We start from the raw sequence: 25,658 nt of genomic DNA on the forward strand, positions 1-25,658 counted from the left end.
CTAGTATTTCTCTTCTTCCCATTTTTCTTTTTTTGAGGGATTCACACTTGTTAAGCAGGTGTTATACCATTTGAGTCATACCTCTAGCCCATATTATTCTGGCTTTTTTTTTTTTTTTTTTGTCAGTCCTAGGGCTTGAACTCAGAACCTGGGCACTGTCCTTGAGCTTATTTTGCTTAACGCTAGCACTCTACCACTTGAGAGCCACATCTCCACTTCTGGCCTTTTCTGTTTAATGTGGTACTGAAGAAGAATTCAGGGCTTCATGCATGCCAGGCAAGCACTCTACCACTAAGTCACATTACTAGTCCTATGGCTTTTTTTTTTTTTTTTAAATTTAATGATAGGGTTTTGCTATTTGCCTAGGTTGACCCTTCTATTTATATGCAATAGCTGGGACCATGTCTAGACTTTTTAGTTTAGATGAGATCCTGTGAACTGTTTTGGTCCTGGTGTCCAGGAACCATGATCCTTCTTTGTGGCTTGGATGATAGGCTCATGCCATTATTCCAATCTACTGGTTGAGATGGGGGCTTGAAAACTTAGTTTAAGCTAGTTTTGAGTTTTGAGGTTCATGATCTTCACCTCTCAAATAGCTTGGATTACTGGCATAGGACATTGGCTCTGGCTAGACATTATTATTATTATTATTTTGCCAGTCCTATGGCTTGAACTCAGGATCTGGGCACTGTCCCTGAGCTGCTTTGCTCAAAGTTAGCACTCTACCACTTGAGCCACAGTGCCACTTCTGGCTTTTTTTTTCTGCTTATGTGGTGTTGAGGAATCGAACCCAGGGCCTGATGCATGCAAGGCAAGCGCTCTACCACTGAGCCACCTTCCCAGCCCCAACATGTATAGTTCTACTCCTTGTTCTCTAGGCTTTTATTACATATTCACTTAATAAGGAACAAGGAGATGCCATTTATAATCACTTCCAAAGGAAACACTGATAATTTAATGCTTAGGATAAAGTTTAATCTGAATAGGTTGGTATTTTCTTAATAAGCTACAATTGTTTTCCACATTGATAGAACAGATACAATTTTTATTTATTTATTTATTTTTTATTTATTTATTTTTTGGGTCCGGTTGTGGGGCCTGAACTCTGGGCCTGGGCGCTGTCCCTCAGCTCTTCAGCTCAAGGCTAGCGCTCTACCACTTGAGCCACAGTGCCACTTCCGGCTTTTTTTTGCTTATGTGGTGCTGAGGAATCGAACCCAGGGCCTCATGCTTGCAAGGCAAGCACTCTACCACTGGGCCACCTTCCCAGCCCCAGATACAATTTTTAATGCAGTTTATGAGCAAAGCATTTAAAAATTTTTTCTGTAGTTTTATTTCATGTCTAAATGTATAATAAGGCCTTTACCAGATAGAAGGTTTTATATTCAGTGTCTTTTCCCAACCCCACTTTGAAATAGGCAAAATTTTGTTCCACTCTCTCTTTGCAGCTAGTGAACTTAGGAGGCTTTAGTTTTGAGAGGTGTTTGTTGGCTGAGGTGTATTTGATAATTTTCTCAAGATCAGACTTGATACTATGGATTTTGGGGAAGAAGATCACAGAAGTGCTCTTTCATCATGAGTGACTTGATACTAATCTTGATTACCTGCTTGAGGTAGTGCTTGTTCAGAAGTTCTGCTGTAAGCCTAGTTTTTCTTCCACATGATAATGGATTTTTTTTTTTTTTTTTTTTTTTGGTCGGTCGTGGGGCTTGAACTCTGGGCCTGGGCACTGTCCCTCAGCTCTTCAGCTCAAGGTGAGCACTCTACCACTTGAGCTACAGCGCCACTTCCGGTTTTCTGGTGGTTTATTGGAGATAGGAGTCTCACGTCTCATGGTCTTTCCTGCCTGGGCTGGCTTTGAACCGCGATCCTCAGATTTCAGCCTCCTGAGTAGCTAGGATTACAGGCGTGAGCCACCAGTGCCCGGCGATAATGGATTTTTTTAAGAAGGAGTAATGATGCATACTCCACCTTTGACAGGTGGGAAGTTACATCCCACATCTATTTTGGTGGAGTAAGCTATCTTAAATTACTTGAAATTCTTTTTTTTTTTTTTTTTTGCACAGGCAGCCAGGGGAGTTGGTCCTGGGACTTGAACTCAGGCCTGAGTGCTGTTCCTTGAGCTCTTTTGTTCAAGGCTAGTTCTCTACCACTTGAGCCATAGCTCCACTTCTGGCTTTTCAGTGGTTAATTTGGATTGGAGTCTCATAGTTTCCTGCCTAGATTGGCTTTGAACCACAATCCTCATCTCAGCCTAGCTAGAATTACAGGCCTGAGCCACTGGGCTCCTGTTTTGTTTTTTTAAAATTGAGATTATTCCTTGAGTAACACAGCCAAAAGAACTAAAAATATAAAAGGCTACAAAAACAAAATCTTACAATCATACACAAAACAGGGATGATTGTATCTCTTGCACATTTAATATTTTAAGCATACCAGACACTGTGATCATTGTAAAATCAGAATATCTTAAATGTGAGAATGTTCCATATATACAGATCAGAATTATTATTATTCAGAATGAAGACAATGGAACTATATCTATCTATCTATCTATCTATATATATATATATATTTTTTTTTTTTTTTTTGGCCAGTCCTGGGGCTTGAACTCGGGGCCTGTGCACTGTCTCTGAGCTGCTTTTGCACAATGCTAGCACTCTACTTGAGCCACAGTGCCACTTCCAGCTTTTTCTGATTCTGTGGTATTGAGTCACATTCCTATTCTGTAATTTTTTTTTAATTTGCTCTAAGAAAGGAGTTAGTGTTGGTTTGATTATATTGATTTATCAGAAATACTGTTGATTATTAAAGTACATGAGTGGATTAATGAAACAAACTCTTGGTAGCCTTTTATAATTCTCATTTATACTTGTCATGCTACTAAGAAAATATTTGAAAGCAAATATGAGCCACAAATTTAAAACTGTACATGAATTAAAACGGAGGAACACTGGTATTTCATGAAGTGTTTGTGTCTCAACACCAACAACTAGAAAAATTACAGCCAAAATTTGTAATTTGAAATTGAGACAGAACAATAATGGTAGTATAAAAAGCACAGTAATTAAAATAAACCAAGAACCAGTTTCAATTCTTGTTTCAGTTGAACAATTTCGTATTTTCATACACATTTTAAGATACTGTGTATGATTTAGGATCTTTGTGTCATTTATTTTGGTAAGAAGGCAGATTTTGATGATGACATAATAGTTGTCTGAAAATACTCATTGATGTCATTTAGAATGGAATTTGTCAGTGTCAGATAATCCAAGCTTTTGACTCTTAAATTTCTGAGTTACTTTGTAGTAATCCCTAAATCCTTACATTAAAACAAGAAACTTTATTTCCTGCTCCTGTCAGTCCATATAAGACCCATAAAATCCTTTGGTATATGACAGGACATTTGTAATGGCTGTCCTTGGCTCATCTGTAACCAATAATATTGTATGACCCTCAAATGATGTTATAAATACCCAAATAGCTACAGTCAGAAAAAAAATGTTCCCCATCCTTGTTTTAATAAAGCTTGTGTGTGATATCAATGCATATTTCTTTTAGTTAATTCCCTAATCAGCTTCAAAAAGTTTGATTTCCAGGGATTTTAATAAGTCTGCCACCCAATCAGTTATTCAGGCAAATATTACTATCCCCAAATTTCCATTCTTACTATGCCAATTATTTGGAATTCTTATGCATTGAGATTTGACTTCTTTGACTTTTTTATTCAGTTACTCAGTTAATGTGGACTAAGGTAGTAATATTACAAGACTATATATATATATATATATCTTTAGAATGATGGAAACAAATATGTAATTATTTCATAGTTGAATTTTTCGTAGCTACTTATGCCTTGTAACAGAAATGGAGATAATTTTCCAGATACATTTGGAAGCTAGGCACTGGTTTCATGGTTTGCAGCCAGCTTGGCAGGAAAGACTGAGACTTTCATCTCCAATTAACCACCAGAAAATTGGAAATGGAGCTGTGGCTCAAAGTGGTAGAACACTAGCCTTGAGTAAAAAGAGTTCAGGGACAGTACCCCAGGCCCTGAGTTCAGGCTCCCACCACTGACCAAAACCAAAGATCCCACTGGAGCTGGGCTCTGTGGCTCATACCTGTAATTCTACGTCCTCAGGAGCCTGAGAGCTGAGGATTGAGGTTAGAAGCCAGCCAACAGAGAAGTCTGTAAGACTCTGCCTTCAGTTAACCAACAGAAAAGCTGTACTGGAGGTATGGCTTAAGTGGTAGGGTGCCAGATGTTCAAGCTCCAGTATGGACACTTCCCCCTCCCCCCCAAGGTGAAAAATAATTAGCAACCACTACAAATTACACAATTTGTACACCTTACCACAGCAGTATTTAGTGCTTTTTGCAACCTTGTTCATGAACCTAGGTTCATTTTTTTGTTTTGTTTTGTTTTTGCTTCTCGTGGGGCTTGAACTCTGGGCCTGGGCGCTGTCCCTCAGCTCTTCAGCTCAAGGCTAGCACTCTACCACTTGAGCCACAGAGCCACTTCTGGTTTTCTGGTGGTTTATTGGAGATAAGCCTTTCCTGCCTGGGCTGGCTTTGAAATTCGATCTTCAGATTTCAACCTCTGAGTAGCTAGGATTATAGGCGTGAGCCACCAGTACTGGACTCATTTTAAATTTAATTTTAATTTTAATTTTTTTGGTTGATACTGTTTCACTCAAGATGTGAGCTCTGTGAGGCAAAGATGATAGGGGCCATGTTTACCAGGCTTGCCTAATTGTGGCCTGTAAAGTCTTTTACTTTGACTAGATTATCTATTGATTTTATGTATGTAAACTTTAAATTATAAGGAAAATGTGACAATTTCTGACCAACTGAGACTGTTCACCTTTTTACCTTAGTTTTTGAAAGGAAGTTTACTGTAGAAATACTCCTAGAATATTACTTACATCTCTTTTTTTTTTTTGCTAATTCTACTTTTTTTTTCTTTATTAGGGATTTCAGTCATGGCTTCTGTTGTTTCTTGGTCCTGGTTATCTGGTGGCACTAATAATTATTAATGCAGTATAGGTACAGCCTCCCTCCCCTTTCCTTCGTTACTATTTATTTATGTATTTATTTAATTTATTTATTGCCAGAGCTTGGGCTTGAACTCTGGGCTTGGGCATTGTCCTTGAGCTTCTTTTGCTCAAGGCTAGCACTCTTCCACTTGAGCCACAGCCCCACTTCTGGTACTGAGGAATAGGCAAGTAATCTACCACTAAGGCACATTTCCAGCACTCCTTTCATAATAATTTTTAAGAAGTAGTCTTACTTTGTTGTCCAAATTGATCTTGTGTTGTGGGTTCAAGTGATCCTCCCATCCTAGCCTCCATAGGGAGGACACTGCCTGTCCTCCCTGGCATACTGCCTGTCAGTGCCTGGCGTACTACCAGGCTTGGCGTACTACCAGGCTTCTATCCATCTTGTAAATAAACATTTTTATGTTTGTCTAGTTTTTCAAGTTATGATTGTGTGTTTTTTTCCTTGGCCCTATGCTTCTATTCAGTTAGAATCTATAGGTATTATTTGTTCCCATCTGTCTGTACTCCTTCTAAAAGAATCAGTACTACTTTTATAAAGTATGGGACACAAGTTTCTCTCATCTCAGAAAAACGACTAACTGCCTTAAGATACTAGTATTAAAGTGGAGTCATTGGAAAAACACAGTTGCTCTGCACTTGAAGAGTATTTGGTTATTACCTTCTTTCCCTTACTCTTCAATGAATACTCTCCAAAATATACTTTTAAAATAAGTGATTTACATTTTTAGAAAGCCAACAAAGTGGATTTTCTGGCTGACATAAAACACTGCAAGTAGTTTCTGGTTGTTTTACTAGAAGCATATAGCTTTGGCACACATTCTAAACATGTTAGACAACATTTTAGGGAAATAGTGTAGCTTTTCCTATTGTATCAATCTTCTGATTATATATTTTTTAAGGTTCTGAATAATTTTCTAAGTCTAGTCTTTCAACTTGGCTGAAAAGGAAATTGTGCTCTTCCTCATTATGGATAGAACTCTTGTTTGGAGTCTGAATAATTTCAACAGAATTTATGCCTGTAGGTTTTTTTTAAAAAAAAACTTATTCACAGTATATAGTAAAAGAATTTTTTTCACTTTGATGTCAGAGAACTTTAGTTTCATGGACTAAAAGCTTATAAATTATATGCTTTATATCAGTTTTTAATATACTTAGTTTTCTTGAAAGACAGCCCTGTCAGTTTTCCATTTAAGTACAAATCCATAGAAACCATATTATCTGCTTATGCAAGTATGTTTTAGGTAGGAATTTGGGGAATTTTTGATGTATCTATCACTTTATACCACTAAGTTTTTAAGTTTGACACCATGTATTTCAAAGTTTATTTACCAATATGATAAACACTTTTGAGCCTCAGTTCTAATCAAATACATTCTATCATATTCTTTTTTTTTTTTTTTTTTTTTGCCAGTCCTAAGGCTTCAGGGCCTGGACACTGTCCCTGAGCTTCTTTTGCTCAAGGCTAGCACTTTACCATTTGAGCCACAGCACCACTTCCAGCTTTTTATGTTTATGTGGTACTGAGCAATTGAACCCAGGGCTTCATGCATGCTAGGTAAGCAATCTACCACTAAGTCGCATTCCCAACCTTTTATCATATTCTTTTTTTTCCTTCTTTTTAGAGAAACACAATACAGATGTGGTAGAAAGCTCCTTTGTGTGTTCTTCCACAATCCCTTCTTTCTATCCTTCTCCAGATGTGCCTACTCCTGAATTTAGGTTCCTTATTGCCAGACAGAATACTGAGATAGCATTGTCAATTTCTTAAATTGGTCTAATAATGGAGGTACTCTTGACAAAAGAAGACTCAGGATAAAATGCTGCCAAATACTTACAGCACATTTTACAAGACTTGAAAGCTCCCAGACATGGAAAAAAAAATCTTGTTCATTAAAAAAATTCATCATCACCCAACTTAGTTGATCACCAAACCCCTTTACTATGGTTCTATGTGATTTTGCTTTGAACATACTTTGTGAGAACTCTGTATAGACATATCTGTTCTAGAATTAAGTTTTAATTCTATAGTTTTTCTCTAATGTAACTTTTTAGCTTTTGGTGATAAACATGCTAGTAATAATCACTCTTGATTGATACTGATGATTGGATCATGGTGAGAAACATTTATAAAACCCAGGTAAAGTGCTAATAAACTGCACATTTATTGACCAGTGCCCAAGTTCTTTATGCTCTTTATTTTTCCCAATTCTTTAATCTTCTGGTCTTCTAAAGTGTCTATCAATGGACCATGGCTTTGCTTACCCTGTGCCTTAAATTGATGTTACATTTTATGTTTTCATAGCTGGCAGTAGCCCGGGTTTACTGTTAATGTTTTAACACATTTTCTTAAGTGACAGTTGTTCAACTGTTAATATTGTACATGATGGTACTTGAATTCTGTTTGCCTTTTTTCCTCCTGTATTAGAAAATCTTGGTGCTTTTTGTAAGTTTTGTATAAAAGAAAATTTTCTTAACGTTTGTTCATATAATGACCTGATCCAGGAAAAATAAAATGGGAAAATCGACATTATTTCTGACCTTCAAATAAAAACTCATTATGTATTGGTTTTCAGACTGTTTGCGGAGCCTTTGGTCAATGCACTGTCTTAAGGCAGGGTTGTTTGCCTGTGTGAGTAACAGGCATTTTAGGATTGGATGAGGTTGTGGAGGAGGGAATGAGGTCCTGGGAAAGAAATTGCACAGGAACACAACATGTACAGCACATTTCACAGAAACCAAGGCATTTTCTCTGAAAGGAAATGTCCAAACCCACACTTGTGCTTCCTGTCTTCTAGCTTTTGCCACACTTTTCTGATGCTTCTGGGATGAGGAATAATGAGTGGGAAGCGTTCCCTGTCTGCAAAAGTCTAGCACAGTCCTTCAATGAATTAAAGCCTGAAACACCATGAAATTATGCATTTTCTTTTTAAATTAAAAAAAAATAAAGTTATCAGAGTTACATTCTGCAGAGGCTATTTAAGGCATGATTATGTTACATTTTAAAGGAGACACTGTTTTTGTGGTGAAATGTCTCTAAACTGCATTAGTTTCTTTTTTAAGTTTGGTGTCAGTTGATTTAGAAGACTTTGTAACTTTTTTGAAAGTTAATGTTCTAGGGTTTCATAATCCCTACAAATACCAATTTTATTCTCCCTTTCTTTGATGATTATAGAGTCTGAATACCCATGGCAGGAATCCAATGAATGAAACACACTAATACTGAAATAATGAATGAGTAGACTAGTACATTAACAAATGTGTGAAGTGACCCAGTAAAAAACCTGATGTCATTGTTTACCTTATGTTTGGTTTCAGTTTTAGTGCACAATTAAGGTTACTTTCTGTAAGTAATAAGTTGAACATAATTTCTGATGGTACACATCATGTACAAAGGAGTATCACCTGCCTTCAAGAAATGGTAATTCTGTCATTATTCATGTAGCTGTAGTCCCAAGGGAACTCTCTTAGCTAGCTAAGAATTAACCTTCAAACATAACCCAATGTGATTAGATTAATTTAGAGCCTCTCGGTGGATTTTTTTTTTTTTTTTTGGTAAATATTTTCCTTCCACATACTGATAACACAAAACATTTTTCTGGGGAAGATACTTCAACTGAATACATCCAAATAATGCGTATGGAAGGTGGATTTTTAAAAGCAATGGTTTTGTTTATGACAGTCATTTAATACAGAAATGAAGAAAGTAACTGAAATCACAGTCTTTCTCACAGGAATAGAGTTCAATTAATGAAATGCTTAGTTTCAAAAATGATAGTTAATGACATTTGTAGACCTTTGATTGTCTGAAATGCTGTGGAAAGAGGGAGGGTTGAGAATGAGCTACGCCCTGGGCTCATACCTATAACATTAGATACTAAAGAGGCTGAGATCTGGAAATTCAAGAGTTCAAGATCAGTTTGGATAGAAATGTTTTCTAGATTCCATCTCCAGAATGACCAGCAAAAAGCAGTTGCTCAAGTGGGAAAGTATCATTTGATGGATGTTGCCATATTCTTTTATTCTTAGGAAGACCCTGTTCTTCAGAATCAATCTGATTACCTGTCAAAATAGTTAAGACAATTCTTATTTGCATATTTTTTGGTATGTTATCCCTAAGTGTTTTTGAGAGATGGAAAACAAGTTGCTATATACAGTCTCACCAGTTACAGTTGAACAAGTAGAGAAATTTTATAATTGAAACAAAAGGAACTATTCTTCTACTTTGCTAGCATGTCAGGTTTAGTGAAATGAAAGATGTTGGCCACCACTAGACTGTTAACTCAGGCCTCATTGTTCTCATTGGTAAGAAGCAGGGCTGGATGACAGTTAATTTTATATTTTTGTAGTTGCTGTTGATTGTGTAATGAGATAAGAGAATAAGAGTAAGGGAATAAAAGATATATACATTTAAAGAGAAAATTGTAGCTACTCAGGAGGCTAAGATCCCAGGATCATGATTTGACTCCAGCTAGATTAAGAAAGTGTGAGACTCTTTAGCTATCAAAAAGCCAGAAGTAGAGGTATGCCTCAAGTGGTAGAGCACTAGCCTTGAGCTAACTAAGGGACAGTGTGTAAGCTCTAAGTTCAAGTTCTGGTGCCAAAATTAAAAAAAATAAGAGAATTTTTCCTTGCGGCTAGTTATTGTCCAATAATACTCTTGGATTGCCTTTTCATTATGGTAGCCACTAGTCATATGTGACTTGAGTACTTAGGATGTCACTAATAGGCCTGTGGACCTAAAGCAAATTCATATAATTACATGGGGCTAATAGCTACTGTATTGGACTATTCATTGTGTCCTTTTGTATTTGTGTTTTAAATCATTATATAAAATCTATGATTGATAAAGGTTTTGATATAATGATTTAAAATAGGAATTTCTTTAATTCTGAACTTTTGCCTTTACACCTCCAATCTCACCATTGGAATCTTTTTATAAACTGCTTCTGCTTCCACTTGCTAAGAGCTAAGGTCCCTTGGCCTTTCCCAGAGATCTGAGGCTCTACTTTGTAGCTGGCTGCCTGTGCCACCACCTTCGGGTTGTATGTGTGTCCTACAGCCTGCCTGGTGGCTCCTGTGCCTCAGTCGGACATGATTTGTCTCTGTAATAGCCTTATTAGGTGTTGCAACTTTGGTAAGAAGTACTCAGTCTTCCAATGACAAGCAATTTTGAGTTCTAAAAACATTTACCATGGGGCTGGGAAGGTGGCTCAGTGGTAGAGCGCTTGCCTTGCATGCATGAAGCCCTGGGTTCGATTCCTCAGCACCACATAAGCAAAAAGAAAAAATCCAGAAGTGGCGCTGTGGCTCAAGTGGTAGAGCGCTAGCCTTGAGCTGAAGAGCTGAGGGATAGCACCCAGGCCCAGAGTTCAGGCCCCACGACCGGACTCAAAAAAAACAAACATTTACCGTATTAGCCAGATGTTCTTAATGCTAAAACATCCCAATCATGAGGTTATAAAAGCAGTTACCCCTGAGTGAATCTTCCATCAAGTCTGCAGTAGTTGTTTTAGTGTTGCACAGTTTCCATGGGTGGGGATGCAAAGAACATATGATTCTATCATTTTTGTGCTCTCAAAAATGATCAAGATTAAAATAAAGGCATTCTTAGGGATGATACTTAAAAATTGATAAACCATTAGGGATGATATTTAAATTGGTTAAGCCAAGTGTTTGGTACAAAATCATTTTTTCTTTTTATATTTTTTAATGATCAAAGTGATGTACAGAGGGGTTACAGTTACATAAGTAAGGCAATAAGTACATTTTTTGTCAAACTTGTTGCCTCTTCCCTCACTTTTCTTCTTTCTCACCTCCTCCCCTCCCCATCATTTTTTCTTTTATTCTTTCATTTTTATTTGTCAGGGGGCTTGAACTTAGCCTGGGTGCTAAACTCTTTTGCTCAAGGCTAGTGCTCCACCACTTTGAACCATATCTCCACTTCCAGTTTTCTGTGATTAATTGGAAATAGAGTCTGACCAACTCATCCTGAATAGCTAGGATAACAAGCGAGATCCACTAGTGCCCAGCTTCGTTTTTTTTCTTTTTTCTTTCTTTCTTTTTTCTTCCAGTCCTGGGGCCTGAACTCAGGGCCTGAGCACTGTCCCTGAGCTTCTTTTGCTCAATGCTAGCACTCTACCACTTGAGCCACAGCACCACTTCATGCTTTTTCTGTTTCTGTGGTACTGAGGAATAGAACCCAGTGCTTCATGCATGCTAGGCAAGCACTCTACCACTAAGCCACTTTCCCAGCCCTCATTTTTTTCTTTTAAATTATATAAGATCATGTTTTGTATATGGCTTTCCAGTTCAAAAATATTCCTGAGACTTTTTTCAACCATACTGCCTCTGAGGTCTGTTGGTGAAAACTCTGCCTCTCCACTGAGAATCATCTTCTTGGGACCACAGGCAATGCTGAGCTCTGTCTTGGCAAGCAACGTTGACACTTAATGACAATCTTTCCTGTAATATATGAATAGAGGAAAACCAAAGGCAGTTACCATTAAATAAAGTATTACAAAATGCAAGAGAGGCAACTTCAAGTAGTACAGGAGATTTGTTTCTTCTGAACTCCATTTTGTTTTTCTTCTCTAAAACATTATCACTTATCATTTATATAAGATATGGGCTGGGAAGTTTGGCTCAGTGGTAGAGTGCTAGCATTGAGCTGAAGAGCTGAGGAACGGCGCCCAGGCCCAGTGTTCAGGCCCCATGACCGGACCAAAAAAAAAAATTATATAAGATAAAAAATTTTCTAGATGTCTAGACCTATTATTTTGACATATACTTACTATAACCAAGACACCAAATTCCTAACATCCCCGAATCCTGCCTTGAGTTTTAACAACTGGTCATATTCAATTAATGTGAATTTATCTTAGTTTTCCTAAGTATTCTCTCAATTCATATTTAGTATTGGTAGTATTTATACGCTAGTCTTGATATTATAAACACAGTATCTTTGTACATAAATTCTGGGATGGTTTTGCAGTTACAGGATAAATTTTGACTGGGGCATCACAGGTTGTGTGCCTTTAAGAACAGAGCCAGTGCTGGTGGCTGATGCCTGTGAGTTACTTACTACTGGTTACTCAAGAGGCTGAGGTATGAAGACCCTAGTTCAAAGCCAGCCTCAGAAGATAAATCCAAATGATTCTTGTCTCTAACCAGCAAAATCTGCAAGTGGAGGTGTGGTAGAGTACCATCCTTGAGTGTGAGTTCTTAATTTCAGTGTACTAGCACGGAATGAAAAAGATTTTGATGGATTTGACCATGTAGTCTCCCCATGAAGATGCAGGGAAGTGAAAGTGTCTATTATTTTCTCTTACTTGAATGGAGCAGCACCAAGTATATGTATAAAGTGGTAACATAGGTTCAATGTTGTGTTTTTTTTTTTTTTCCTTCCTATTTAATTTTGTTCTGGTCTTGGGGCTTTAACTCAAGGCCTGGATGCTGTCCCTGAGCTTTTTTGCTCAAAGCTTTTATTCCACCATTTGAGCCACAGTTTCACTTCTGGGTTTTTACTAATTAATTGGAGATAAGAGCCTCAAAGACTTTACTGTCTGGCTGGCTTCCAACTGCAGTCCTCAGATAGCAGCTATGAGCCACCAGTGCCTGGCATGGTTACTTAAAAATATTTTTATTGTTTTTATGATGATGAAGAACAGAAGGTTTACAGTTACATAAATCAGTTAATGAATACTCTTCTTTCTGGAAAGTATCACCCTTCTTCCCTTTCTCTCTTCCAGTTTCCAGCATGAGGTTTTTTTGTTTTTTGTTTTTTGTTTTTTAATTTGTTTTTCTGGTCGTGAGGCCTGAACTCTGGGCCTGGGCACTGTGCCTTAGCTCCAGGCTAGCACTCTACCACTTGAGCCACAGTGCCACTTCCAGCTTCTTCTGGTTATGTGGTGCTGAGGAATCAAACCTAGGACCTCATGCATGCAAGGCAAGTACTCTACCACAGAGCCCCCTTCCAAACCCCTAACATGAGGTTTTTAAAGGTGGGTCTCTGTTTAGTAGCCTAGATGGACTTTCAACCTTCAATCCTGTCTCAGCCTCTTAAGTGTTGGCCTTATAGGTATTCCAGCACGACTGTATTAAAAACTATACCAGGGGTTAGGGCATGCCCCAAATGGTAGAGTGCTTGCTAGGCAAGGCTTTGCTTTCAAACAACAACAAAAGAACACAATCACGAATTCATGTACACAATCTAACTTACTCTTAAAGCTGCAGTTTCACCTTAGAGGAAACATGAACAGAAGATTTTTTCCACACTATAATTTTTGTTTTCTGCTTATCTGAATCAACATTTTTGTAACCATGTACATTTAATAATCATCCTTAAAATAGATGTAGTTTGTGTTTCATTTGCGTTTTAATGTATCTTATTTCATGAGCCTTTTTCTTTCTAGGGCCTTCTTTTCATAACAGTATGGTTGTTCATTTAGGGGCGTTTGACCAATTTTATTGTTCCTCTTTTAATTTGTTTTCTGGGTTTTTTTTTTTTCTGTTAGGAACACAGTTTCCAGTACCATTGTTTGCATATATAAAGTTATTTCCCTTTTTCCTTTTTGTATTTTTATTTTTTGACCAGCCTTGATGTATTGTCCAGGCTGACTTTGAATTCCTGGGCACAAATGATTTTGCCTTAACTTCTGGAATAGCTGGGACTTCAGGCATGTGGTACTACTCTTAGCTATATGTAAAAGTTGAATAAAAAAAAGTCCTCTTAAATTATGTTAGCCCAGGCATCAGTGGCTCACGCCTGTAATCCTAGCAACTAAGGAGGTTGCGATATGAGGATTGTGGTTTGAATTCAGCCCAAGCTGGAAAGTCTGTGAAACTGATTTCCAATTAACCACAGAAAGCCAGAAGTAGAGCTGTGGCTCAAGTGATAGAGCAGTTGTCTTGAGCACAAAAGCTTAGAAATAGCACCCAGCTCAGACTTCAAGTTCTAGGACTGGCCAAAAAAAAAAGAAGGAAAAAAAAAAGATAACCTAATAGAGAAACTCCATGTAGGAAATGGCAGCTAAAGACTTGTTCTTACTCTTCATCTTAATGTATCAGCATTGTCTTGAGAGGGTGCCCTTTTATCATAGGATTTTTTTTTTTTTTTGGGTCCGGTCATGGGGCCTGAACTCTGGGCCAGGGCGCTGTCCCTCAGCTCTTCAGCTCAAGGCTAGTGCTCTACCACGTGAGCCACAGCGCCACTTCCGGCTTTTTTCTTTTTGCTTATGTGGTGCTGAGGAATCGAACCCAGGGCCTCATGCATGCAAGGCAAGCACTCTACCACTGAGCCACTTTCCCAGCCCAGGATATTTATTTTTTGTCAGTGCAGTGGAATTCAGTAGCTTTTACCTCCTGGAAGCATGAATCAAGTCCTGTGGAGTGGTTTGCACTGCTTGTCGCCTTGTTTATTAGGAGGCTAAGGCATGAGGACTGGTCTGGGCAACATAGCCCTGTCTCAAAAACATCCTACAAACAAAACAAAAGTGGGAAATGCAAGTGCTTTGCCACTGAGCTACCCCTCTAGCCCTTTTGTATTTTTCCAGGATTATTTTATGCATTTTTGAACAAGTGCATGTTTTGCTCAAGTATATGCTTATGCTCTTGAGTGTGCTTGTCTGAGCATCCCTTTTTAGGTCACCAGTGTTCAGATGAGGCTCTTGCATATATTAGGTACCTTTCTTTGTAATTAGGTCATTAATATTATCTCTAAATAGTTGTACAAAGTCATTTCAGTTCCACAATTCAATTTATGATTACAATGCACCTTGAACCATGTTTTTTAAATTCTTGTGCACATCTTTTTAGAACCCAATCTTTAGTAACTTAGTTCCTTAAGACAAGAAGGAGCTTCTCTGATGAAAGTGTTTTACCTCTTCCAATTTTGGTTCTTTTTGTAAAAGATAATGTAATAGCAAATCTCCCTTTCTCTTTTCTGTCCTGAGATCTCAGCTATAAAATATGTTCATTGGTAGAAGACATAAGAACCAAAAAACATGAAAGAATTACCTTAACACTACTTTCCAGCTTAGTATAATTTGCATTTGCAGCTTTGTGTCTGAACCTTTTCCTTTCCCTCTATGTAGATGTGTACATCGTCACTTGTGAGATTGATGTTTGCCTTTCACAGTGAGGCACACCTCATGGTACTTCAAAACAAACCAAAACATTAACAACATGATTGCCACCAGATCACCTGTGATGAGCCATTTATAATGATTAATTGCATTCTTTTGAGTACATACAGCATGCGGCAGTTATTTTATGGTATATTCATATCATACTGCAGGAAATTTAAGAACAAAATGCTTGTAGATAAACTCTTGTGTACGTCTAGTATTAAGTCTGGAGAAAGGGTTATGGAGCCATTGGGGTCATTTGTTTTTGTGGTGGACATCTCCCTCAGTAATTGCCACTCACTGTGAGTGCTGTGTAGCCCAGTCCTGTGTGAGGCTCTAACATATACATCATCTCCAATGACTGGAGACTGTCCCTTCCTATTTTCCTGGCATCTAATCCTTCCTGGAGCTTGAATTGATCAAAGCAGGGCAGCTATTTGAAATGTTTTTATTCTTTCCTTACTTTTCCATGCACTTATTCTTGATAGTCTGACTAGCACCCAGTTTTTCCATTTTGTTTCAGTTCTGTTAATTCTGAATTTCACATTTGTGATTTTAGTAACTTATAGTATATGTTAACCTGTGTGTGACTCGGGCACAGGTTATTTTTCTCCTTTGCACTTGAGAGAAAAGAGCAGAAATCTAAAACACTTTCTTGTCTTTCCATCAACAAAGTTGTGATATGCAAACCTGGATTTAGCTTTTGACCAGTAAGGACTAGTGACCTCAAAGCAGGAAAAGTGAAGTGAATGAGAGGAGGTGCGGTCTGATAATGAGGATTGTTGAGATTAGCATGTGAAGCTTTCAAAACTTGAAGTGTTAGGGCTTGAGGGTTGCAGCTTACTTAGAGCTTTGGCTGGCCTCCAGCAAATACTTCGTTCCAGGGGATAAGGGGTGGTTTTTGACAGTCCTGGCATACGGTGGAGCTTGTGGGTCCAAAGACTTTGTCATGGAGGCCAAAGAGTCCTTTAGAAAGTTTGAATCCACAGAGCACTATTAAAACATTGATTACACTTCTCTGCTTTGGTTTAAATTAGAGTGGAATCCTGCCTTCAATGTCTATGACTGATTAGGTTTTTGTCCTAACTTGTTTCTGACAGGCCATGGTGCTGATGTGAAATGTGTAGACTGGCATCCAACCAAAGGGTTAGTTGTTTCAGGAAGTAAAGATAGTCAACAGCCAATCAAGTTCTGGGATCCTAAGACTGGTCAGAGTCTTGCAACACTGTAAGTGACGGGAATCCTACTTTGTCCCTGAACAAAGGAAGCAAAGCAGCCTGTGTTCTTTAACTTTCAACAGCCTCTGTTCTCATATATTCCTTAAAAAGTAGGGTGGACCATAGATGGACTTCAATCTGTGGTCTTCTTAAGTCATTAAATAAGTTTTATCTCAACATTCCTAATGGAGTAAGGCTTGGTTTTTCACCTCAGCCTATGTTGAATGGGGTTTTTCTGGGCAAACGAGAAGATGAAACAGGCATGTTCTTCCTGTTCTGGCCTCATCCAAACAAACACCTTTTGGCACTTCATAGATGGTTCATGTGTGTGCTTCTTCCTAGTCACAGCTCAGCCTTCTCTGTCCACTTCATGTAATTACAAACATAGTGTTTTTTTCCTCCCAATTTTTAGACATTTCTCATTTTTTTGATCTGACATGTTAGAGCTGCATAGTATAGTTTTCTATTTGAATTATTTATAAGCATTCAGTGAATATGCCCATTTTGGGGGGGGGCATGAGGGGCATATTTTAAGCTGCTGTATTCTGGTCCTAATTGGGAAGTAAACCTCCCATACCTTGATTGGTTGGTGCAGGGTTACCTTATTGCATAACTTCAGTGACCTCAACCACACACTGTGCCTTAGGAGTTATGTTCCCTGGAGATGTGCATTGTACAGGCTTTCGGGCATGATGTAAATTAACTCTCAAACTGTCCCTAAACTAATACCTACTTTTATTCTTTCTTTTGTCTCTTTACTTATTTTTTATTTTTTGGCAATCTGAACTCAAGGCCTTGGCTTGAGTTGAACCATTCAGGCATGCATCCAAGCCCTTTTTGCTTCAGTTATTTTTCCAATAGGGTCTTGAATTTATCTATGCCTGGTCTGCCTGGAGCTTGATTCTCCTTTTTATGCTCTTGCACAGCTGGGATGACACCCACTTGTTGGTTGAGATGGGGGTCTTGTGAACTTTTTGCTCCATCTGGTCCCAGACTGTGATGCTCCTAAGAAGCTAAGATTATAGGCATGTATCACTCTGCCTGCCTGCCTGCCTGCCTGCCTGCCTTGCCTGCCTGCCTGCCTGCATGCCTCCCTCCCTCCCTCCCTTCACTCTGCCTTCCTGCCTGCCTCCCTTCCTTGCTCCCTCCCTCCTTCTCCCCGTCCTCCTTTTTCTGCTTTAATTCAGGGCCTTTCTTGCTCATGGCACAGGCATGGCATTTAAGCTGTGCCTCTAGTTCAGCTATTATTATTACTACTATTACACTATTTTAGTCCATCATGGGGCTTAAACTCAGGACCTGGGTACTGTCCCTGAGCTCTTTTGCTCTAGCCACAGCGCCACTTCTGGTTTTCTGGTGGTTAATTGGAGAAGAGAATTTCAAGGACTTTCCTACCCTGGCAGGCTTTGAACCACAATCCTCAGATCTCAGTCTACTGAGTATCTAGGATTACAGGTGTGAGCCAAAAGTACCCTGCTCAGCTCAACTTTTTGCTGACTGTTTTAGAACATTTTCTGCCTGGGCTGGCCTTAAACCACCATTCACTAGATGTCAGCCTCCTGAGTAGCTAGGACTATGTGTGTGGGCCACTGGCACCTAGCTTTTTCTTCATGAGAGATATGTCAGTGGATTTTTAGAATCTTAACAAATAGGCTTTATTGAATGCTAATTTATGCATTCCAAGTACTTTCTATGCTTCTACACTTTTCTGGCAAAGCATGCTTCTATTTTGCCAGATAGAGCTATGCTTAGGTAGAAGTTACTTTTTGTCACTGACCTGGATTTTTCAAGTATGTAGGTCCTTCCTTCCTTCCTTCCTTCCTTCCTTCCTTCCTTCCTTCCTTCCTTCCTTCCTTCCTTCCTTCCTTCCTTCCTTCCTCCTTTCCTTTCCTTTCCTTTCCTTTCCTTTCCTTTCCTTTCCTTTCCTTTCCTTTCCTTTCCTTTCCTTTCCTTTCCTTTCCTTTCCTTTCCTTTCCTTTCCTTTCCTTTCCTTTCCTTTCCTTTCCTTTCCTTTCCTTTTCCTTTCCTTTTCCTTTCCTGTCCTTTTCCTTTCCTGTCCTGTCCTTTCCCTTTTCTGATCAGGATCTGAACTCAGGGCTCCCTGCTTGCTAGGTAGAACCAACCTTCCTTCCCTCCCTCCCTCCCTCCCTCCCTCCCTCCCTCCCTCCCTCCCTTCCTTCCTTCCTTCCTTCCTTCCTCTTCTTCTTTCTTCTTCCTCCTTCTTTTTTCACCAGTCATGGGTCTTGAACTCAGGGTCTGGACACTGAGCCTGAGCTTTTTTTTGCTCAAGCCTAGTACTCTACCTTTTGAGCCACAGTGCCCATTTCTGGCTTTTTTCCATTATGTAGTATGGAGGCATCAAACTCAGGGCTTTTTGCATGCTAGGCAGACATTCTACCACTGAGCCACATTCATTCCCAGCCCCTAGGTAGGACCTTTTCTCACTGAACAGTTCCTGCAGCCCTTGCTGTTTACTTTTTTTACCCCCCACTCCTGGGGCTTAAACTCAGCCTGGGCACTGTCTCTGAGCTTCTTTTGCTCAAGGCTAGCACTCTACCACTTGAACCACAGTGCTCCTTCTGGCTTTTTCTGTTTATGTGGTACTGAGGAATCAGACCCAGGGCTTCATGCATGCTGGGCAAGTACTCTACCACTGAGCCACATTCCTACCCTTCAAGTGTACTTTTAATTATGGTTCTGTAATGTATGTATATGTCTTTATTACTTCTATGCCACACTTCTTGCTATCTTAACCTATGTGCTTTTCAATAAAAATTATCATTGTGTTTAATGGTTTTATAACATTCTAACTGATAGTTTTTTTGGTGCTTTGCTTCCAGTCATGCCCATAAAAACACAGTAATGGAAGTTAAATTAAACCTCAATGGTAATTGGCTGCTCACAGCATCACGTGACCATCTCTGTAAACTTTTTGACATCCGAAACCTGAAAGAAGAGCTCCAAGTATTTCGAGGTCATAAGAAAGAAGCCACAGGTCAGTGGCTGTGATGTACTTCTCATTTTTTTGACTTTACCTCTATTTTCAGGTCCTACTAATTTGTCTTTTTCTACATGTTTTTTGTTGTTTTCTTTTTAGCGGTAGCCTGGCATCCGGTTCACGAAGGACTTTTTGCCAGTGGAGGATCTGATGGTTCTTTGTTATTCTGGCATGTTGGGTATGTAACCTTTATGATGTAAAGGAGAAGTATGTGGACACACATCATTATAGCAGGGGTGTTTCATCTTTGCTCTGCACCGTTTGGGCAGCCAGCTGCCAGTAGTTAGTGGTCGAAGTCCTGCCCCGCAGGGCATGTTCTCTTGAAGCACCCCCACATATTTTTCCCCAAGTGTCAGCTGCATCCCTTCTGGAAACTTTTGAAGAAAGATAGGACAACTTTTATCTGCTTGGATAAAAATGCTTGATCTGAGCCAGGTGCTGGTAGCTCACGCCTGTAATCCTAGCTACTTAGGAGGCTGAGATCTGAGGATTTCAGTTCAAAGCCAGCCCAGGCAGGAAAGTCCGAGAGAGACTTTATCTTCAACTAACCAGAAAACCTGAAGTGGCACTGTGGCTCTAGTGGTAGAGCACTAGACTTGAGCTGAAAAGCTGAGGGACAGTGCCCAGGCCCAGAGTTCAAGCCCCACAATGAACCCATCCCCCCCCCCCCCCCAAAAAAAAAAATGCTTGAGCTGTTCTGACCTGGCCTACTAGTCCTGCAGTGTGACTTGGGCATGTTCTGGTGATTGCCAGTGAGTTTAAGAAGTAGTCTATTTCATGAAGACAGCCTATGAATGTATACAAATAAGATAATGTCTTGTGTTTTTATCTGAGTGGTAGTGGTCCTGTTGCAGAGACTGCCTACAGTTTTCAATTCTATATATCCAGCTTGGAATAGAAAACAGCACCTGAATTTAAGAGAGAATAAGATAGATTTTTCTAGTTTCTTAATGGTGAAACCAGTAAAAAAAAAAAAAAAAAAACACGCTTTTTATTGTAAAAATATTGTACAGAGGGGTTACAGTTACATGAGTAAGGTAATGAGTACGTTTCCTATTGAGCATTGTTACCTCCTCCTTTTTTCCCCTACCATCCCTTCCCTCCCCCCCCCCCCCCACAACAAGTTGTAAAATTCGTTTTCAACATAGTATCTTGTACAGCTCATTGTTAAAATGGGTAAACCTGTATCCCTATTTAAGAATTTTGTTTTTTCCCTTCCCCTCCCCAAATTAGAAAAGTATATATACAAGATGCAGGGCACCGGAATCAAATACATTGAAAACAGGGGTTATACCATGGGGGAATGAAACAATTCTTTATTAGCAAAAATAGTACAATGGGGTTTCATTGTGGTATTTCTGTACATATAATGTATTGTGATCTAATTCATTCCTGCTTAGTAATGAAATAATTCTTGCAGCATTTTTCTTGATTCTTTCATCTGTGAATGCAAGAATGTGTTTGTGAAGATGAATCAGGACCCTGGCACCTGTGGAATTGACTTGGTTTAAAGTAATAGATGCTGATAGCATTGTCCTGAGGCTTAAAGAACATGTTTTATTGTTATTGTTGCTGTTTGTTTTCATCACAGACTTTTTCATTGGTGCCTTTGCAGGGTGGAGAAGGAGGTGGGTGGGATGGAGATGGCCCATGAAGGGATGATATGGAGTCTGGCCTGGCATCCCCTTGGACATATCCTCTGCTCAGGCTCCAATGACCACACCAGGTAAACTTTGTATTGAAAATAACAAGGAATTGCTTTTATTGAAAATAACAAGCCACTGCTCCGTGTACATGCATGTGTGCACACGCACACACACATAAATATCTTTAATTCACTGATCAATATGTTGGGTTTGTATTCCCACGTGTGTGTGTGTGTGTGTGTGTGTGTGTGTGTGTGTGTGTGTGTGTGTGTGTGTGTGTGTGTGTGTGTGTGTGTGTGTGTGTGTGTATACACGCGCGTGCATGCGCTTGCTCTGGGGCTGGAACTCAGGGCCTAGGCGCTGTTCCTGATCTTTATTTGTTCAAGACTAGTACTCTACCATTTGAGGCACAACTCTGATTCTGGCTTTTTGGTAATTAATTGGAGATAAGAATCTCACAAATTTTCCAGGGCTGGCTTTGAACCACAATTCTCTGATATCAGCCTCCTGACTAGCTAGGATTACAGGTATGAGCCACTGGTTCCCAGCTTTACCACTTACTTTTAAAAGGATTTGTTTAGTAGAAAATGCTACATTGTAATAAAGCCATTGTTTATTGACCAGGGCTATTTGAATTTCATTCTGTCTCTGATTAAAACGATCCATGAATACATTTGAAATATTTGGAAGAAAAGCACTGGAAAACTTTTTTTTTTTTTTTTAATTGTAAAGATACTATACAGAGGGTTACAGTTAAATGAGTGAGGTAATGAGTACACTTCCTCTTGAACATTGTTACCCCCTCCATTTGGAAAACTTTGATGTGTTTATTCATGGACTAGTTAATTCTATTAAGTGCCCAGAAGAATACTAAAAACACCCTCTTCACCTCCATTACTTTTATTTAACAGCAAATTCTGGACTCGAAACCGACCAGGTGATAAAATGCGAGATCGATATAATCTAAACCTATTACCTGGAATGTCTGAAGATGGAGTAGAATATGGTGAGGCTTGTATATTTACCCTTCTTTGAAATCTGATCTTCTACTCCAAGAGCATTAATTATTTGTAAGGTTGTATAAAACTAATTTTGGACTAGGAATGGACTTCATAATTATAGTGCTTCCCTAGCATGCTTAAGGCCTAGACTCAGTTCTTAATACCAGAAGAAAAAGAAGGAGGAGGAGGGGAAGGAAGAGAAAGAGGAAGAGACACCGATGTTAATTTTGTAATTTATTGATATATAAATCACCAGTGATATCATTCAATTTTTTTTTTCTTTTTTCTGCTGGTGTGGGGCCTGAACTCTGGGCCTGGGCGCTGTCCTTCAGCTCTTCAGCTCATGGCTAGTGCTATAACACTTGAGCCACAGCACCACTTTTGGCTTTTTCTCCTTATGTGGTGCTGAGGAATCAAACCCAGAGCCTCATGCATGCTAGGCAAGCACTCTACAACTGAGCTACCTTCCTAGCCCCATATTATTCAACTTTATTAAGTGTTAGTTTTTCCATTACTACATCATATCAATAACACCATTCTCATTATTGACAATGAATATATTTTTACTTGTAGATGATCTTGAGCCTAATAGTCTGGCAGTAATTCCAGGAATGGGAATTCCAGAACAACTAAAATTAGCCATGGAACAAGAGCAGCTGGGTAAGAGAAGTCACATACATGCATTAAATTTTCTTTTCCTTTCTTGTAAATGAAATTTTTCTTGAGCTTTTACTCCCAAGGCTAGCACTGTACCTCTTTCAGCCATAGTACCACTACTGGTTTTCTGGTGGTTAATTGGAACTAAGAGTCTCAGGGACTTTCCTGCTCTGGCTGGCTTTGAACCATGATCCTCAGATTTCAGCCTGCTCAGTAGCTAGAATTACAGGCGTGAGTTTTTGTTTTGTTTTTGTTGGTTGTGGGACTTGAACTCTGGGCCTGGGTGTTGAACCTGAGTTCTTCAGCTCAAGGCAAGTGAACCACACTGTCACTTCCAGTTTTCTGGTAGCTAATTGGAGATAAGAGTCTCATGGACTTTCCTGCCTGGGCTGGCTTTGAATTGTGATCTTTCAGTCTCCTGAGTAGCTACAATTACAGGCATGAGCCACCAGCACCGAGCCATAATTTTTTGTTTGTTTGTCCTGGGAACAGACAAGTTCTGGGAACTGTCTCTGAGCTTTTTTGGGCAAGGTTAGAGCTCTACCACTTGAGCCATAGATCCACTTTGGCTTTTTGGTGGTTAATTGGAGATAAGAATCTCACAGACTTTCCTGCCTGGGGTGTCTTTGAATCATGAGCCTAGGATTACAGGTGTGAGCACCTGGCTATTTTTGTAATATTTTTGTCTGTCTGTTCTTATTTTCATGATAAATTTATTAGTTTTTATTATTTATTAGTATACTATGTCAAAATGCTAATGTAATACATGTTGAGCAGTGTTGATGGAAATGATATAAGCTGTATATAATATTAAATAATCTGTTCATTGATCTAGTGGCCAACTTCTTTTACAAGACTAAGGAGCTCTTTATCTGGTTACAGGGAAAGATGAATCAAATGAAATTGAAATGACAATTCCTGGTTTAGATTGGGGAATGGAGGAGGTAATGCAAAAGGATCAGAAAAAAGTACCTCAGAAGAAAGTCCCTTATGCAAAACCTATTCCTGCTCAGTTCCAGCAGGTAGGTAGCTAAAAGTGAGCCTCACTTCATCCTTGTACTGAGAGACTGGAGTTGTTCAATGAAGGAGAAAATGTAAACCTGGGTGGGAAGTAACCCAAAGAAAGTAACCCAAAAGACCACGTGGACAGAAGTTAAGTAGAAGGAAAGATTTTTTGCCAGCAGACCTGACAAGGTTAAGTTCTCAAGAGAAAGGGCTCTTTGGAGGCCCCTTTTATATTGGAGTCCAGAAGTGGGAGGTGCCTATCCTACTGCACAGGTGCTGCTCTGGAGAGTAGAGATTAGGCCTGCAAGATGGGTGTTTCCTTACATTCAGAAGTAGATGTCTCTTGGATTATCCCATCTGTTGACAGCTTTTCTGTACTATAGATTCTTTTGAAGCCTCTTTCCATATTCATATGCTCTTTGGTATAGTTTCCGTCTGCTGCCTTGCTTTTATTGTTTTTTTTTTTAATTTATTTTTTATTTTTATTTTTTGTCGTGGGGACTGGGTGCTCTCCCTCAGCTCTTCAGCTCAAGGCTAGTGCTCTACCACTTGAGCCATAGTGCTACTTCTGGTTTTCTGGTGTTTAATTGGAGATCAGAGTCTCATGGACATTCCTGCCTGGGCTGGCTTTGAACCACAATCCTCAGATTTCAGCCTCCTGAGTAGCTAAGATTACAGGCGTGAGCCACTGGCGCCTGGCTTGCCTTGCTTTTATATTGAGCTTGCCCTGAATTTTCTGTATATCTTATTTTATTTTTTTTATCTTCATTTGCATAATGTCATCTAAGTTGTCAGGGGAGGAGAGAGTTATGGAACAGAGGAGACAGTCTTTTCCATTGCTTATCTGACTTTTGCTTTACTTATCTTCTCAACACAAGATGCCTTTTGGCAGTCCTAGGCTTGAATTGAGGGCTTGAGCATTTTTTGCTTAAGGCTTGCATTCTACCACTTGAACCTTTCTGTCTTTTTGATGGTTAATTGGAGATGAGAATCTTATGAACTTTCCTACTTAGGTTTGCTTTGAATTGTGATCCTCTGTCTTAGCCTCCTGAGTAGCTAGGATTATAGGTTCAAGCTTCTGGTGCCCAGCAAAGATGCCCTTTTGAATCGGACCAGAAGCTTTGCCTTCTTAATAATATGTAATATGTTGCAGTGTTAGTCTGCCTTCTTAACATTGTGCCAAAATACCTGAAATAATCACATGAAAAGAAGGAAAGGTTTGTTGCTCACATTACTGATTTGGTACTTTGGCAAGGCAAAACATCCTGGCAGGGAATGTATGATGGAATAAAGTTGCTGACTTTATGGCGGCTAGGAAGCAGAGAGGGAGCACAACCAGGTTCACTTCACATTAATGTCCCCTATGACCTACTCACTCCCAGAAGGCTTTGCCTCCTGATGTTTCCACTGCCTTCCAATGGTGCTGTCCGCCAGAGATCATGCTTTAACACATGAGCTTCTGGGGAACATTAGGCAGGTTGGACTGAGCAGATGATATTGTAGAATGGTCTTTTTTTTTTTTTTTTTTTAAATAACTGATTGTTACAGTTTTCATGCTTAGAGTGTATTTTAATTTTATCTTCTTTTTCCAGGCTTGGATGCAAAATAAAGTTCCAATTCCTGCTCCAAATGAGGTTATGAATGACAGGAAAGAGGACATTAAATTGGAAGAGAAGAAGAAAACACAAGCAGAAATTGAGCAAGAAATGGCTACATTGCAGTACACCAATCCACAGCTTTTGGAGGTGTGTTACAAAGAATGAGAAGTGAAGACAGCTCTGTAGATTAGACTGAGCAGATGACATTGTCGAATTGGTCTCAGCCTATCATAGTTTTCATGCTGTGTGTGAGGTAATCTAAATAGCACTAACAGCCTTTTTTTTTTTTTAATGCTCTTAGGGAAAAAGAAAGAGACCTGTGGGTAGTTCTGATGAGCACCACCATTTCTTA

At 39.2% G+C, this 25,658-nt stretch overlaps 1 protein-coding gene across 2 annotated transcripts in view; it reads left to right on the forward strand.

Annotated features, from left to right (window-relative positions):
• Positions 1 to 25,658, forward strand: part of Wdr33 (WD repeat domain 33) — a 113,521-nt gene that overhangs the window by 67,802 nt on the left and 20,061 nt on the right. For both annotated transcript variants that reach the window (XM_069989489.1, XM_069989490.1), the window contains 8 exons: positions 16,285 to 16,411; positions 19,242 to 19,396; positions 19,499 to 19,577; positions 21,015 to 21,125; positions 21,957 to 22,051; positions 22,620 to 22,706; positions 23,586 to 23,725; positions 25,301 to 25,453. In XM_069989489.1, the coding sequence (XP_069845590.1) occupies positions 16,285 to 16,411; positions 19,242 to 19,396; positions 19,499 to 19,577; positions 21,015 to 21,125; positions 21,957 to 22,051; positions 22,620 to 22,706; positions 23,586 to 23,725; positions 25,301 to 25,453 (947 nt within the window). The remainder of the gene's footprint in view (positions 1 to 16,284; positions 16,412 to 19,241; positions 19,397 to 19,498; positions 19,578 to 21,014; positions 21,126 to 21,956; positions 22,052 to 22,619; positions 22,707 to 23,585; positions 23,726 to 25,300; positions 25,454 to 25,658) is intronic.

Source organism: Dipodomys merriami, unplaced genomic scaffold, assembly GCF_024711535.1.
Source record: "Dipodomys merriami isolate MVZ:Mamm:240054 unplaced genomic scaffold, mDipMer1.0.p SCAF_38, whole genome shotgun sequence".
NCBI classification, from domain to species: domain Eukaryota; kingdom Metazoa; phylum Chordata; class Mammalia; order Rodentia; family Heteromyidae; genus Dipodomys; species Dipodomys merriami.